The sequence below is a fragment of the Pipistrellus hanaki genome, assembly GCF_964339955.1.
Source record: "Pipistrellus hanaki genome assembly, chromosome: 5".
NCBI lineage: Eukaryota > Metazoa > Chordata > Mammalia > Chiroptera > Vespertilionidae > Pipistrellus > Pipistrellus hanaki.
This window is the reverse complement of record NC_140507.1, coordinates 50,804,472-50,821,788: the sequence shown is the minus strand read 5'-3', so window position 1 is coordinate 50,821,788 and position 17,317 is coordinate 50,804,472. Positions and strand designations below refer to the sequence as shown.

Sequence of the window (17,317 nt, the reverse complement as noted above, 5' to 3'; positions counted from 1 at the left end):
TGCAGAGTCTTTATGTTGTGGTCATATTGGGAAAATAACTATCAAGATTATAAATTCTTAGATAAGAACTCTAAACCTTTAAACCCAATTGCATTTACTGCCACATTTGGAATCCTTTAGTAGTGAAGGCAGATGCTGGAGATAGTTTACTATGGCTATTCCTTTGGAACCAAATTACAATAAGGCCCTTAGTTCTTAGGTATACATCTTCATCACAAGCAAATCATTATGTTTAGACTACATGTTTAGAGTATTCAACTATTTATCATCTATCGAATAGTTTATGTAATCTTGAGGTTGTAGGTTGGCAAAATAAAGAATTTAAATAGTTATACAATTCTTCCTTATTTAGTCTTTTATCAAGTCTCAGATTTGTTTGTGTTGTGTTCTTGATTTATGTCTACTGTGTTTAATCACAACTAGAGGCCTGGTGTACAAAATTCATGCACGGGGGTGGGGGGGCAGTCCCCTCAGCCCAGCCTGCACCCACTCTAATCTGGGACCCCTTGGGGGACATCCCTCTCACAATCTGGGACTGCTGTTTCCTAATTGCTCACTTGCCTGCCTGGTCACCCCTAACTGCCCCCTCCCACCCGCTGGCCTGATTGCCCCCCCCACCCCCCCACAGGCCTGGTTGCTCCCAAACTACCCCCCCCTGCCGGCCTGGTTACCCCCAACTGCCTTTCCTGCCGGCTTAGTCACCTGCTTGTTCAGTCATTTGGTCGTCCCTCACTAACCCCTCTGCTGACCTCGTTGTAGGCAGCCATCTTATGAGGGCATGAGGGTCAATTTGCATATTACATCTTTATTATATAGGGTTAGGTCTCAACTTCTGGCTGACTACAGTTGTTAAGATGCTTTTGGTTGCTCATTTTTTAAATGAACCCATGATTGCTGTCTTTCTCTGCCTGATTTTTTTTTTTAAATATATATATATTTTATTGATTTTTTACAGAGAGGAAGAGAGAGGGATAGAGAGTTAGAAACATTGATGAGAGAGAAACATCGATCAGCTGCCTCCTGCACACTCCCCACTGGGGATGTGCCCGCAACCAAGGTACATGCCCTTGACTGGAATCGAACCTGGGACCCCTCAGTCTGCAGGCCAACGCTCTATCCACTGAGCCAAACCAGTCAGGGCTCTCTGCCTGATTTTTATCTCAAGTCCCCAAACAAAGACTACCAGGATAAAAAAAAACCTATGGTTGATCACTGAGGAAGAATGCACAGAATGAGGAAACTCTGGGTATCTCGGTAATAGTTAGAAAAGATTTATTATAGGAGCTGAGTTTATATGGCGAGAAGTGAAGGATGTGAGGCTTTCCTTTGAATTGGATATTGTTAGGAATCATGGGTAATTCAATGATTAGGCATCCTAATAAATATTATCTAGAAGCATGGAAGACTTAAGTAGACCTAAAGCATAATTTACAGTGAAACAGTCATTTACATTAGGATCTGGGATGTTTGATTATCTTTGTTATTTATTTATTTATTTATTTATTTATTTTTAAATATCTTAAGCAATCACTTTTTTTTTTTGTTTTGTTTTGTTTTGTTTTTTTAATAAGTTTTTATTTTTCATATTATTACAAATGTTCCTTCCCCCCCCCCCCCACCATTGCTCTCCTCCACCAGGTTCCCACCCCACCCTCTGCCCTTTCCCCTCTCCCCATTGTCCTCATCCATAGGTGCACAGTTTATGTTCAGTCTCTCCCCACGCCCCCCTCTCCCCTTTTCCCCAAGAATCGTCAGTTCACTCCCCTTCCATACCTCTGATTCTATTATATTCAACAGTTAATATTGTTCATCAGATTTTTTTAATTTCCTTGGTTTTTAGATTCACTTGTTGATAATTACGTATTTGTTGTTCATAATTTTTATCTTTGTTTACTTTCTCTTCTGAAAGAACCCCCTTCAGCAATTCATATAATTCTGGTTTGGTGGTGATGAACTCCTTTAGCTTTTTTTTATTAGTGAAGCTCTTTATCTGGCCTTCGATTCTGAGTGATAGCTTTGCTGGGTAGCTTATTTTTGGCTGTAGGTTCTTGCTATTCATCACCTTGAATATTTCTTGCCATTCCCTTCTAGCCTGCATGGTTTCTGTTGAGAAGTCAGCTGACAATCGTATAGGTGCTCCTTTATAAGTTACTACCTTCTTTGCTCTTGCTTCTTTTAGTATTCTCTCTTTATCTTTTGCTCTTGGAATTTTAATAATGATGTGTCTCGGTGTGGTCCTCTTTGGATTCCTTTTGTTTGGAGTTCTGTGCGCTTCCTGGACTTGTAAGTCAAATTCTTTCACCAGGTGGGGGAAGTTTTCTGTCACTATTTCTTTCAGTATGTTTTCGATATCTTGCTCTCTCTCATCTTCTGGAACCCCCATAATTCTGATGTTGGTTCGCTTGAAGTTGTCCCAGAGGTTTCTTACATTATCTTCAATTTTCTGGATTCTCTTGCCTTCTAGCTTCTGTGGAGGAGTGTCTTCTGGCTCTTTATGTTCCAAATCTTTGACTTGATTCTTGCGATCTTCCCTTCTGTTTTTAGGACTCTGTAGAATATTTTTTATTTCAGACAATGTATTCTTTATTTCTTGTTGATCCCTTATCATTTCTTGTTGACTCCTTATTAATTCTAGTTGATCTCTTTTCATATCCTCATAGGCCTTATCCATCTTTTCTAGGAAATTCTTGAAAAACCTTATAAGCGTAGATTTGAACTCTATATCCAGACGCTTTTTGTCCTCCATTTCTTTCGTTTGTGATCTATTTTGTTGTCGCATTTCGCAGTTACAGATGGGACGGGGTTTCAGGGTGGAGCCTGCAGCTTTGGCTTCCGTCAGCCCCGCCCTATGCGGGTCCTTCAGTGCTCGCTGCCGGCGCCTCTGAGAGAAAGGTGCCCTCGATTTTCGCCTGCTGCCAAACAGTCTATGCTCTCCCACAATGAGCCCGGTATTGGGGTTCAGTTCAGTTGGAAGTGGAGTTGGAGGTGGCGTTCACAGCAGTCTGGAGCCCCAGTCTCCTTCCCGTCAGGGCAATCCCGCGGCACAGCTGACCGTCCCTTCTCTGGGGGCAGTGTGCGCGCCTCCGGGACCTCCTTTCTCCGCTACCCCGGGGTTCCGACTTACAGCCCAGCTCCCTATGGCTGAGCCTGAGTCCCCGGGGTCTGGCCCAGATCTGGGGTTCAGAGCAGTCAGGGGCCCAGCACAGTCGGAGTTTTATCTCCTTTCCGCTAGGGAACGCCCGCCAGGCACTCGGCCTCCCTCCTCTCCGGCTCCGTCCTCTCCGCGCGCCGCGTGTCTCCGTACCTTAGGCTTTTACAGCTCCTCCGTGCTTCCTTCTGGTTTTCTCCTTGCTTCTTGTTGTAGGATTTCCAGTCAGTCGACTTTCCTGTAGTTCTGGGTAATGTCCATTTTATATTTTAGTTGTATTTTATTAAAATTGTTGTGTGCGGCTGTGGCTAGTTGCCTACCCGAGCAGCCATCTTGGATTCTCTTATCTTTGTTATTTAGACGGAGTTCATGTTTTTGTCTCTGGGGACATGATCATAGAGTGGTATTGTTTTATGGTGATTTGTCATGGTTATGACATGGCTTTGTCCAATGTTGCTGTTTTATGAAACTGTTATAGTCAATGAGAGAATACCAAGACCTAGGTCTGGGTTCTAAGCCAGCTCCTAACAACACCAGGAATGGTGGGCCTAGTTGATATTACCAGGCCAGCTCTCAGATGTTAGAACTTGCTTTTCTACCTTCTCATCAGTTTCTGCCATGTTTCTCTGTACATTGCACACGAACATTTCTTCTGTCTCTCTCTTTTATCTGTCTTTTGTGCATACCATTTTGTCCCCTTTAAGTACTTCCAGGATACCCAGGCCTGTAGTTTGGAAAAATAGATAAAAGCATCTGACCTCTGATAGTGCATAGATTCCAGGATCCTTGGAGCCCCTCTTCCCTCCTTGTTTATCAGCTTTGCATATTCTTTATTTGCTTCAACATATTTGCTGTCTTTCTTGGTCTTTCTGTAGATTTGTGATGAGATTTCAGTCTGTATTTATCCTAATATTAGCTTAACACCCTTTTAGGTTACTGCTCTCAGAAACTGAAATTTCATTTCTTGAATAGCAGCTGCAACAAGATGTGCATATCTGTATACTCCAGGTCTTTAGGATACCATCCCAGTTAGATTACAGTGTCATAAGTGGGCATTTTCTTCTCCCTAACATTTGCCTTAGAAAAGTAATGACTCTTCTTGTTTTTATAGGTCCTACTTCTAGCTGAAATTCAATGATGTCCTATCCTATATATTATGATTCTTAAATCAGAACTATTTTCCCCTCTATTCTCTTGAGCTTGTTAGAACTTCTTCAAATTATTCTTCTAGACTCACTCTTTCAAGACTTGTTTCTGTGCCTATCCATTCTTAAAGAACAGATACTTAATTACCAGGTGATTATTTTTCTCTAGCCAAGTAAAATTTATAAGCACAGTTATTTGTTTAAAACAACAAAGATAATGACTTTATAGGACATAGTTTGAACCATTTATACTGTAAAAGTGAGCTGGCTATTCAACAATATAGATATACAAGCGTAATTTAAGGGTATCTGGTAGTTTTCATTGGAGAGTAAAATAATATCACATGGTGGAGCCTGGCGGGCATGACTCAGTGGTTGAGCATCAATCTATGAACCAGGAAGTCACAGTTTGATTCCCTATCTGGGCACATGTCTGGAGGCAGCTGATCAATGATTCTCATCATTGATGTTTTTCTCTCTCCTTCTCCCTTCCTCTCTGAAATCAATAAAAATCTATTAAAAAAAAAAAGATCACATGGTGGAAATTAATTTTTCACAGTAGTTTGAACAAAATAGTGACACAACAGTAGGAAATAGAAATGTATATACCAGGTGGGAAGATTGACCTACTAAAATATGGGAGATGAGAATGATTAAAGGAATAATTTCTGCAATTAACAAATTGAGGACCTTCTATTATTTAAAGTTGTCTAGGCTCTATAGTTATATGGATGAAAAGATGAGGCCTCTGCTTTAAAAAAAATTAGCACAGTAGGAAGAAGGACATTTAAAACTTTAATTGATGGACAATGTAACAAATGCAATAGAGTATATACTTACTAGAGGCCCAGGGCACAAAATCAATGTACTGGGGTGGAGGGAGGGTGTATTCCTCAGCCTGGCCTGCACCCTCTCGTAGTCTAGGATCCCTTGGGGGATGTCCGACTGATGGCTTAGGCCCAGGGAAGCTCCTTCATTGAGTGGGATCAGGCCAAAACTGCTCTTCAACATCCCCTAAGGGGTCCCAGATTGCAAGAGGGTGTAGACCAGGCCGAGGGACCCACCTGCGCATGTGTAAGGCTGGGAAGGGACATGGGAGGTTGGCCAGCTGGGGAGGGGCTCTGGGAAGGTTCCAGGGCATGTCCAGCTTGTCTCGCTCAGTCCTGATTGGCCAGACTCCAGCAGCAAGCTAACCTTCTGGTCAGAGCGTCTGTCCCTGGTGGTCATTGCAGGTCATAGCAACTGGTCAAACAGTCAACTGTCTGCCTCCTGGTGGTCAGGGCACATCATAGCTAGCAGTTGTGTGGCCTTAGCATATCATTAGCATAGTATGCTTTGATTGGTTGAATGGATAACTGGATTACTGGACACTTAGCATATTAGGCTTTTATTATATAGGATTATAGTCAGGACACAAATCAGGGACAATACATTGTTTAAATTTAAGAAAAATTTGTTAGGTACTCACTGGGTTGTGTTTGCTAGACTAGACTCAGAAACAATCAGGTTATGGCAGAAGTTATTTGTTGACTGAATAATGACAGATTTCATGGTAATGTTGGTAATACCTATTTAAGGCTAAATTTGGAATTGTTTCTGCCCTTTGCTTCAATTAAAATAAGTTTCTACTTATAAATATTTTTTGCCACCTGTGACCCCAACTTGGTCATAATTTATTTTTCTCCCATCCAAGTACTAACCAGGCCCGACCCTGCTTAGCTTCCGAGATCAGACGAGATCGGGCGCGTTCAGGGTGGTATGGCCGTAGACATAATTTATTTTTCTATTACCTTTCATCCGATGAATTGATGAAGGATTAGTCAGTTTGATAATTGAACTTGTAACTAAAGTTTATGTATTAAATGATTAAAAAGCTTGTTAACTGGTAGGTTTTAATGTTATCCAAATTATTATGGGTGTTTAAAAATGCATTATGATACATTTTTTGTTGACTTGGTATAAAGTTATCCTTTTTGTTTGAACCTTGTATCTAAAAACAGAAAATTCCTATAAATGGTTATTTTCTTTTATAGGTGGTAGATCATCAAATTCAAAATTGCCCTCTGTTCCAGCAGTTGGTTCAGTTACACAAGACCAAGTTTCAAATATGAGGTATTCAAGCTACTGATCCGGACATTTGTGATTTATTACTTTAAAATTTCTACATATAGTTATTTAAAAATTATTTGTTTCTATTTTTAAAAACTTACATGATATTTAGTAACTTGCAAATATATTAGGGGTTTTATTTATTTATTTTTTCATTGACTTTTAGAAAGAGAAAAAGAGAGGGAGAGAGAGAAATATCATGTGAAAGTGAAACATCGATCAGCTGCTTCCTGCAGATCCCTCACCTCTTTAAAGATGAGATGTGGCCGAGACCGGTTTGGCTCAATGGATAGAGCGTCGGCTTGGGGACCAAAGGGACCCGGGTTTGATTCCGGTCAAGGGCATGTACCTTGGTTGCGGGCATATCCCCAGTAAGGGTTGTGCAAGAGGCAGCTGATCGATGACTCTCTCTCATCGATGTTTCTAGCTCTCTATCTCTCTCCCTTCTGTACAAAATCAATAAAATATATTAATAAAAAAATAAATTAAAAAAATAAAGATGAGATGTAAAAGTTTTATGAGAAGTGGCTGTCTGTGATTAGTAAATGCATAGGATTATAAACTTAAGGTTTAAAATTTGCTATTCCTCTTCCATAAATAAATTGCTGGGGGGAAAAAGTTTTAGCTAGTCAACCAAAGCCACAGTGATAATGAATTATAGATATTTTTTATACTGTCATTAATGTTGTTTAATTGGGAATATATTTTAAATTCTAATTTGGAATTCTGCGACTATTTTCCACCAATAGAAATCCCATAGCTGAGTTCTTAATCCTTCTTACCACAGCTGGACAATTCATAGCACTCCACAAATACAGTCACTTAGGTGCTGCAAGTGTAGGCTTGCAGTTGTGACATAATCAGGGGTATAAGAGGCTCTAAGAGATAAGTAAATACTTGGAAAGAGCTGGTTATTCACAACAGAATTTTCCAGCGGCCTACTAATGGTTTCAGTAACAACTTTAGTTGGTAGTATGAGTAGGAAGTAGTCCTTATGTGAATAGTACGTAAGTAGTGGCTGTTTGTATATATGTTTGGTTTATAAGTTAGAAACTAAAGGTGTGCGTAACTGAATTTCCTGAAAGGCAGAGTGCTTTAAAAAAAAACTAATTAAATATGTAAGTATATGTGTACATATGTGTTTATTTATGTATACATATGTATATGAATATATATGTTTAGTCAAAAAGATATTAATGTATAAATTGAAATTATTAATGTGTCAGTAAAGTATACTGTTTTCAAATGAAAAGTTTTTCAGATTATATTAGAAATCAATTGTTTCAGAGATAGGTATCAGTGAAAAAGAATATAAACTGATAATTTTGGTTCATAACCATTTATTGAGTTGCTATTATATGCTGCAGTTGAGAATTTAGAAATGAAGATAGTTCTTGAACTGGAAGTGCTAATGGTTTGGTGGTGAATAGACAAATGTGATAAGGACTTGATAGAGTTTGTTTAGATTATAAGGCTAAAATCAAGTGATCTAACCTGACTAATTATAAGACATCCAACAAGAGCTGATTCTTGGAGTGGTTGTTTGTCCAGGCAGGGGGGAGGGGAGCTGGTAGCTACAGAATAAAAGAAGGATAGTCCAGGCAGAAGGAATGGTATGCATAGTGATAATGAGTCTTTAGGTAGCTTTTAATTTTTCATTGCTGTGGGAACGCATTTTAAAAACTAGAAAGTGGATAAATTTAACTGAATAATTTAGGGACCCTAACATCTTTAATTAGCATTACAGAGAGGCTTGAACATGCTTTGGAAAAGGCAGCTCCTCTTCTGCGAGAGATTTTTGTGGATTTTGCACCTTTTCTTTCTCGGACACTTTTGGGTAGCCATGGGCAAGAACTACTTATAGAAGGAACAAGTAAGTGGTTTTTCTTTATTTCATTTTATATAAAAATATTTAAATTTCAGGATTCAAAACTTAAATGGATAATAAGAGATGCATGGATATTTAATTTTTTAGAGGTGTTTTAAACTTTTAGTCTGTATCTTTAAAAAAGTATGTCACACCTCCAATTCTAATCTGTTTATTTTTCATCAGTGATTTGAATGAAAGAGAAATTTATATACTGAACTGAGGAACTAAGAGTTTTTGTCTTTAAAAAATTGACTATGAGAATAGAGAATTGGAGAGAGACTAGTGTTATCGTAATTAGTGGGGCGTTTACCTGCGGTTTTACTTGAACTTAAGATCCTTACAAACAACAGTGTATTGCCATATATTAGGAAAACGAGGAATGCATTATTAGTCTCTATTAGTAGCATTATTTTTACAAACATTTAGAAATAACAGTAGTATTATACGCTATCCAGTTTATGTCATACATAGATGAGTAGGTCTTTTCTATGTAGTATAGCTTGAAATTGTGTTAACCTAAAATAGCATGCAGAAGTAGGTTACTGAGATAATTGAAAACCATGCTATTTGTGGAAAGGATGAAGAATATTGGGACATTTTAAAAGTGTATTTTACATAGGGCACCTGCCATGTACTAAGTGTCTTCAAATATTAAAGAGAGTAACTGAACCAAGTGAAAATCAATGTACTTTCTTCAGACAGCATATACCAGTTTAGTGGAAAAATTAGTTCTATTTAAGAGCTTAATAATCTGACTTTAAAATAACAGTCTTCATCTCATAACTAATTTTTCAAAGGAGAACGTAGAGGACTTTCATCAGTGATAATGTGAAATTGATTTTTGCATTCAAAAGTGTTTTGACTAGATGTTTGCTAAATCTGGCTTGTCTGTACCATGGTTAATGGTTTAGGATTAGATACTTAGATTCTCCTAATCTGAAAATTTCATCATCATCTCTGCTGAAGATATATATATATATATGGAATTGTGCTGAGCAAATCATTTCCATATAGTCAAATAGTAGCATTTTTTCTGATGAATTTATTTGAAGAAGAAAGTTTAGGTCTTAAAAATGTTTAATTAAGTTTGGGGTGAAAATTTATTTTACCTGCTGCAAGATATAATTTATTTAGCCATGAACTTTTTGACCTAAGGAAACAATACAATTTGAAAGGAATTGAATTGAAAAATAGGTCCTTTCCCTAAATTACATTTCACATATCAAATATTTATTTTTTAAAGTGATGTGACAACATATTTATATATTATTTCATTACTCTAAACTAAATGTATTAATTATAACCTCTTGCTTTTTAGTTGGTTTTTGAATTTCATAGTAAATCCAACAAAATAGGATCACCTTAGATTAGGGGTGTCGAACTCAATCAGAGAAGGGGCCAAAATCTAAAATCCAGCCTAAATCGCGGGCCGAATGGTTTACTGAACAGTCATAAACTGACAATGTCATAAACTGACAGCGGAGTGCAGTGATGACAGCGCGGTGCGGGCCACATTGCAAGGCCTGGCGGGCTGGATTTGGCCCGCGGGCCTTGTGTTTGACACATGTGCCTTAGATACTCAGAAGTAGTAAACTTGCCACTTGAAGATCCCTCAACATTTTATTCTGGTGAATTCTAATGAATTATTGATCAGCTATAAACTTGAGCAGTGCCTACTCATTGGACTGTGTTTATAAAAACAAACAAATATAAGAATTTTTATGTAACCTATGTGCATATTTTAAGTTGTAATTTTTTGGGTGTTGTTTTTATGCATTGTAACACAGAAAAGTTTTGAGTAGAGGTAATCGTAGTGTGGTATAGTAGAAAAAGCATTGTACTAAAAGGCAAGAGACCTTTTATGTTTATTTTTTAAAAATATATTTTTATTGATTTCAAAGAGGAAGGGAGCAGGAGATATTGAAACATCAATGATGAGAGGAATCATTGAGGCTACCTCCTGCACACCCCCAATGGGGATCAAGCCCACAACCTGGGCACGATCCATTGAGCAGAATGGAACCTGGACCCTTCAGTCTGCAGGCTGATGCTCTAATCCAGGGGTCCTCAAACTTTTTAAAGTGGGGGCCAGATCACGGTCCCTCAGAGAGCTGGAGGGCCGGACTATATGAACTACTAGTTCCTATTGTAACACCTCGGCTGTGCTCACTGCCCAAAAAACCTGGCGGGCAGGATCAGACTCCTCTGTGGGCTGCATGTGGCCCGCGGGCCATAGTTTGAAGACCCCTGCATTGAGCCAAATGTGAGACCTTTGTTTTAATTCTGACCTTGCTAGGGACTAGCTGTGATACCAGGCACTGGTAAAGTTACCACTTTTAAAATTTTTAAATGTTTTTTTTTTTTTTTAATTAAGAAAACTTTAAATGAATATTTTAAATATTTATAAAGTAGAAAATGCAATATTAGTGAACTTATTACCAACTACCAGAATTGTCTGTTTTGCCAATCGTTTTTTTTTTATTTACCTCCTTTTTTTTGCTTTAATATTTAAAATAATCCCAGACATCATGTTGACTCACCTCTAAATAATTCATATATTCATGTAAAAAATGTATTTTCTTACATAATTATAATTGCTGCTATAACACCTACTATTAATAATATAGTTCCATAAGGATATCTAATACTCAACTCATATTCATTTTTATTTAAAAGAAGTATTTTTATTATTTATTTTTTCTGATTAAAATCTAAACAAAATCAATTTATTGCATTTGGTTATGCCTCTTATGTCTTTACCAGAGGCCCAGTGCACAGATTTGTGCACCGGTGGGGTCCCTTGGTCTGGCCTGTGGGGATCAGACCGAAAACAGCTCTCTGACATCCCCGAGGGGTCCTAGATTGCGAGAAGGTAGTTCTCAAGTGACACACCCAGGAATTGTGCTTGCTTCTCTCTGATTCTGGTGCATTGCCTTAGAACTGCTACTGCCAAGTCACTGCAGCTCGGCAGCTGCTGGCTTGAGTAGTGTCTGCCCCCTCGTGGTCAGTGTGAGTCACAGCTACTGGCCAGTCAGCTGGTTGCTTAGGCTTTTATATATATAGATTAAAGTCAAATAGTTTGTCGTATTTCCCTTTTGTTTTCATGCTGTTGACCTACTGAAGAAATCTGGTTGGTTGGTTGGTCTATAGCACATGTGTTAAACACAAGGCCCGCGGGCCAAATCCAGCCCGCCAGGCCTTGCAATGTGGCCCGCACCGCGCTGTCATCACTGCACTCCGCTGTCAGTTTATGACATTGTCAGTTTATGACTGTTCAGTAAACCATTCGGCCCGCGATTTAGGCTGGATTTTAGATTTTGGCCCCTTCTCTGATTGAGTTCGACACCCCTAGTCTATAGAATGTTACATGACTTGGTAACATTAGAGGATATAACCAAGAAGCTGTTGTTTCTTGGTTATATCCTCTAATGTTTTCTCTATCTAATGTATTTTCTGATGAATAGAAATTAGATTTAAAAGTTGAATTATAATAGATATAATACTTCATAGTACATCATGTGTAGAATCACATATTTTCTAATTGCTTACATTCTTATCAGAACTTCAGATAGTGCTTATCACCATCCTATTCTTTATGTAAATTATTTAAGGTGATTAAAAATGTATATGTAAATATATATATTAAAAGGTTTGTTTTACTCCAGATGATAAATGTTCATGACTGTTTTTCATGGAATAATTGAGAGTTTAGATAGATCAGTGTGTTCAGATGTTGCTAGCTTAATATCCAGTAAATAATTTAATATTTATGAGCTTAGTAATAAGGAAAAACAATGGTAATAGAGGTGGGATAAATAGTCTCTGGTGAAGAAATTGTAGTGCTTTTTGGTTATGAAACTCCAGAAGTGTGTAAACTCTGGTCTTAGCAACTTAGGTTTGTCTTCTTTGAAGAGACTAAAGTTCCATATTTTTGAAAAACCAACCAAAAATAAAACCAACCAAACTGAACCCAACTTTGGTGCTGGGAGCCTTTTAGGGAGGTCAAATCATGGGCCTATTCAGACATCTAAGCTTACATTAACTTGTTCTCTTTCAAATAATTGGTATAATAATAGGATGTATGTGTGTATGAAATAAAAATTGATACATCTGCAACAACTTACAACTTGACTACAAATGTTATTTTATGGTCTTCCTTTGGATAAGTCTTAGAGAATGAGTGTAAATCTGAAGACTAGATTTAGAGGTTTATAATTCATTTATTGCTTTGTCATATATGCAGCCAGTGTCATCCAAAGGCAAAAATTTAGGTGAAAAATATAGATGTGATTAAGTTGTGTAATCTCATAAACAGTCCTTTATTGGGATTATCTCCTGTTTACACTCCCAAGGTTCTACATTTGTGTTTGGAGTATCAGTGCCTCTGGGCAGGTGCTTAATATTAGAGGTGTAATATAAGGTATCTTTCATCTTCTGATGCTCTTATTTAAAACTTAACATACTATATCCATCCTGGCCCCACTCCCCATCTTTTAGAAATATACAAAACACTATTCCCGTAAATTTATGAATTGTTTAATCAAACTATGAAATATTATTTGACATTTTACTAACTCACTTAGTAGTGCATATACTTATTGCTGAATCTTCACTTCCAAATATGTAACATCAACCTTCTGGTTTGCTAACCTTTATTATTATTATTTTTTTTAAACTATATTTTATTTATTTTTTTACAGAGAGGAAGAGAGAGGGATAGAAAGTTAGAAACATCGATGAGAGAGAATCATTGATTAGCTCCTCTTGCACACCCCCTACTGGGGGTGTGCCCATAACCAAGGTACATGCCGTTGACCGGAATCGAACCTGGGGCCTTTCAGTCCGCAGGCCAGTACTCTGTCCATTGAGCCAAACCGGTTTCGGCCTAATCTTTATTATTGATAAATAAGACTAATGTATAATTATTTTTAAATCTATAAATATTGAACTAAGCTATGATCTTTTGTAAAGGGGACAAAAGATCACCTATTACTTTCAAACTTTGGATGGCCCAAGATTGTTTTTATTATAATTGTTCATTATCTGAGTAGATAGAAAAGACCTGTCAGATGTGAGCCCAAATACTATGCTGTAAAAGGAAAGTTGAAAGGAATTTTGAAAACACTAGAATCAAGCAATAAGAATAATTACCTAGTTATAGAAAAATCTGAATTTACTTGCCGGAAGTAGTGGATTTTGTAGTTGAAATATATGGAACTTCCTATAGTTTGGTTATATTCTATGAAAATTGACAAGGTTTTAGACCAGCAGAGGGCTTCACCAGCAATGAAGAGTAGAGTATTGCTGTGCCCTTTCTTTCAGCCACTTCATTAGTCAGAGGTGGTATGCTCATCTCAGCTATAGGGAAACCACAATTTAGTTAGTGACCTGCTTGCTTAATGAAACAATGAAACATTTAGAAAAAATGGTTCTAACTTTTCTAAAAGGTGAAGGGGGTGAGCAACCTGTTTCACTTGAATGTTGCTTGTAAGGCTGAAGAATGCCAACATGTGTCATCAGAAGGTATGAGGGATCATGACTGAAATAAGGAAGAAGAAAGGACTAGGGCAAGGAGACTAAACAAAGGGAATAAAATGGGATAGGGTGCCTGCAAGAAAGATAGAAGGTCATTCTGTAAATTGTGTGAGGGCCACCAATAATTATTTTAGTTGTTAATCCCTGGAAACTAAACTTAAATTTGCCTAGAACAATGGTTCTTAACCTTTCTAATGCCGCGACCCACAGGTTGAGAACCGCTAGCAGGGTCCCCTAAGACCATCGGAAAACACAGAGATTTACATTACAATTCACAACAGTAGCAAAATTATAGTTATGAGGTAGCAAAGAAAATAATTTTACGCTTGGGGGTCACCACAACATGAGGAACTGTATTAAAGGGTCGTGGCATTAGAAAGATTGTGAACCACTGGCCTAGAACAATGTAGAATATAATAAAAATTATAATTTTCCTGATTATTAGTATTGTAACAGTAATTTAGTGCTTTTAATTATTGGCATTGCTTTTTAAAGCTACTGTTATAAAATGCTTTTTGAATTAACTACTTTAGATTTTATTGGTAATCAAAACTAAATCTAATTCTTTAGATAATTGTATAGCAGTTCCTTCCTGAGATATTTTTGTTTAACCCAAATGAAACATAAAAGAGCAATGTAAATGAATTTATAAGAAATCAAGAATCTATAACAGACAACGGCTTGCACTTCTGTTAAGGTTTAGTGTGAGGTCACAGGTCAAGGTACTAATAAGAGTGTTTGGGATGTCTGCTGCCATGAAACAAAATGGAAACTTGATTGATAGCTAGAGGGTTGAAGGGAGAGAGTGTGGTGGAGAAAGCAAAGGTCAGGGAGCCATTTCCCTTCTCTGCATGTATAACAATTACCTCTCCCCAAAACAAAATGTAGATGATATTGACCGATATGGCATATGTTGTGCACATTTCTTTAAGTATTGTGAAATGTCATTATATATGAAGTTGTAACAAATGTTTTAGTAGTTTGAAAGCTGAAATGAAATAGTTTATAAAAGATTTGGTAGGTTTGATGCCAAGTTTAAAGTAATTATAGAGTACCTTATTTACTCATGATAAAATGTGTATGTTTTTCGTTCTTAACAAGACATGCTAAATTTTATATTAAAATCCAATTTGGGCAAAGTTGTATAAAAAATAAATTCCTTATATTTTTTACTTTGTAATTTTTTTTTTAATTCTCTTTAAAATAGGTTTGGTTTGCATGAAGTCTAGTAGTTCAGTTGTGGAGTTGGTTATGCTACTTTGTTCACAGGTGAGTCACAAAGAATAATGTTGATTTAAAAGTGAATTTTCACATGAAATATTTTACAAGGAAATTATAATGGTTTTATTAGAAAGTTTTGTTATAATAAAGTTTTGAATTTGCAGTTTTAAAATAATGTTATTTGTATTATAAGAGGATTACTCCTTGTCTTTGATACTAATGGATAACTGAAGTTAGAACTGAGATAAATTGGATAGATGAAATAGAAACAGCATTTTAGAGGCACATTAAAAATGTTCAGATCAAATGGTCTTGAGATGGCTGACTGTTTTTGCTGTGTGTATTAAGGCTATAGAAACAGATTTATTTCTGTACCTTGTGGAGTACCACTCTTGACTCTCCTGGGAATAGTGGGTTTACTTCCCTTTTGTGCAGAGGTTATAAAATGAGTAATAAATAATTTTGAATTCTTGTCATTGCTAATTATTTTTGACATGCAGAGGAGATTTGGGAAAACATCAACAAAATATGACAGTCATAATAAGATGTAGTAAATAAATTTCTAAAAGCAAAATTACATTCAATGTTCAGGAACTTTATATCTCATGTGGTAAATTTTGATAATTTCTTTCTTAAAAACTTACATTAAAATCATGTATCCTGTAATGTTTTCTTTTTTTGTTTTTCAATTAAATAGATGAATGTTTTTATTGAGAGTTTTCTTTGTAGCCTTTTAAAAATGATATTTTGCTGGTAGTAAATTCCCCTACTTAAAACTTTAAAATAGCCTTTTTTAATAGGAAGGGTATTGGTCTAGAGGTCAAGGTTTCTGACCCATTTCAAAACCTTTGACCTTCATTTACAACTCTCATGGTTTACTTGCCTGACGAATAAGGATAATGCAAAATTAATGTTTCTTTGCATCGATTTATTCATTTTAGTGTCTATATTGCCAAATTTACTTAGACTGTGCTGATGGACATTTCATGAATACAAATTAAAGAATCATAGAAGGTGTGAAAAATCAATACTATGCATTGTCAATAAAATGCAATAAGAACAATTACTTCTAGAGATTACACTTAATAGATTTTTGTAATGAACTTGTGAGGAGTAGTTATGTTTATAGTGGGCTTATTATTCTTAGATTTAGTGAGATTCATGTTTTGTAATTTAATCATCTTTTAAAGAAAATTTCTTTAAAAGCTGCCTGAATAAAATTTCCCATTAAGTAATCTGAATTGAAATAATTGCATGATTATTGTTATTGGTGGGATGGGTAGTTACCATATACCATTCTTTAAGAAGCATTTGCTTACAGTTTTGTATGTTTCTTCACAGGAGTATGAGTTTATTGTTTATAGTGATGTAATTTTTCAAAGGTGAATTTTGATCATGAAGTTTCACTTTCTAGTGTAAAAGAATTGAATATATTCTTGATACAGGAAAGCTATTTCAGATATAGTATATTACATAGTTGAATGCAGAAGCTGAAAAGATAAAGAATGACATGTTTTAATACACCTATTTGTCATGTATGTCACAGTGCTGTTTAATATTAATCCAATCAGATGGGATATGAAGCTTACTTAGTAGAGTAAGTTGCAAAAGTCAGATAGTCTCAAGGTTTTTGTTTGAATAAAATACATTATTGGTTATTTGAAGTCCTTCACATTTTTTATGAGTTCTTCAAAAGTCCCATGGCATTTCTATAAGATGTTGCACAGTGTGAAAAATGATGTGAAAAATGAAGCCAGAATTAGCTCCAGATGTATACAGATTGTTCCAGGGTGATAATTACATTTTTCACTTTGAATTTTCCTAATTCAAAGAGGTCAGATTGGCAATCACAAAAGTGATTTATTTTGGTAAGAAGTGAACTATCTTTTTCCACATGAAAGCTTAAGAGATATGAAATTGAATTTGAAGTCGACATTTTGCAGATACTGGGTGGTGATGCCTTGAGTTTGATTGATAATTTTTTTTAGTCTGAGATAGGGTGGGAAGTGAAAAGCTAGCATCTTGCTAAAATTTTAATTAATTTTTTAAGAGGAGATGGAGAGGATTGAGTGCCAAAGATCGAAAGATCAGGTCAAAAACTCTTTTTTTAATCAGATAAATAATGGGATATGCTTATGAACTTAATATCTGCAAATTTGATTTAAAACTTTACAAATTACTTGGTGTTAATTTCATGACAGTCAGCCATCTTCTGATTATTTTTCTTCAATTCATTTAAAGCTTATTTTTTTTTGCCTTTTAAAAATTCTGTTAAAAATTATCCACATT

The 17,317-nt window shown here is 36.3% G+C and overlaps 1 protein-coding gene across 5 annotated transcripts in view; it reads left to right on the top strand.

The window, feature by feature from the left end:
• LRBA (LPS responsive beige-like anchor protein) overlaps positions 1–17,317 on the top strand; it is a 514,593-nt gene that overhangs the window by 135,620 nt on the left and 361,656 nt on the right. For all 5 annotated transcript variants that reach the window (XM_084884876.1, XM_084884872.1, XM_084884875.1 and 2 more), the window contains exons 32-34: positions 6,327–6,405; positions 8,142–8,275; positions 15,015–15,076. In XM_084884876.1, the coding sequence (XP_084741002.1) occupies positions 6,327–6,405; positions 8,142–8,275; positions 15,015–15,076 (275 nt within the window). The remainder of the gene's footprint in view (positions 1–6,326; positions 6,406–8,141; positions 8,276–15,014; positions 15,077–17,317) is intronic.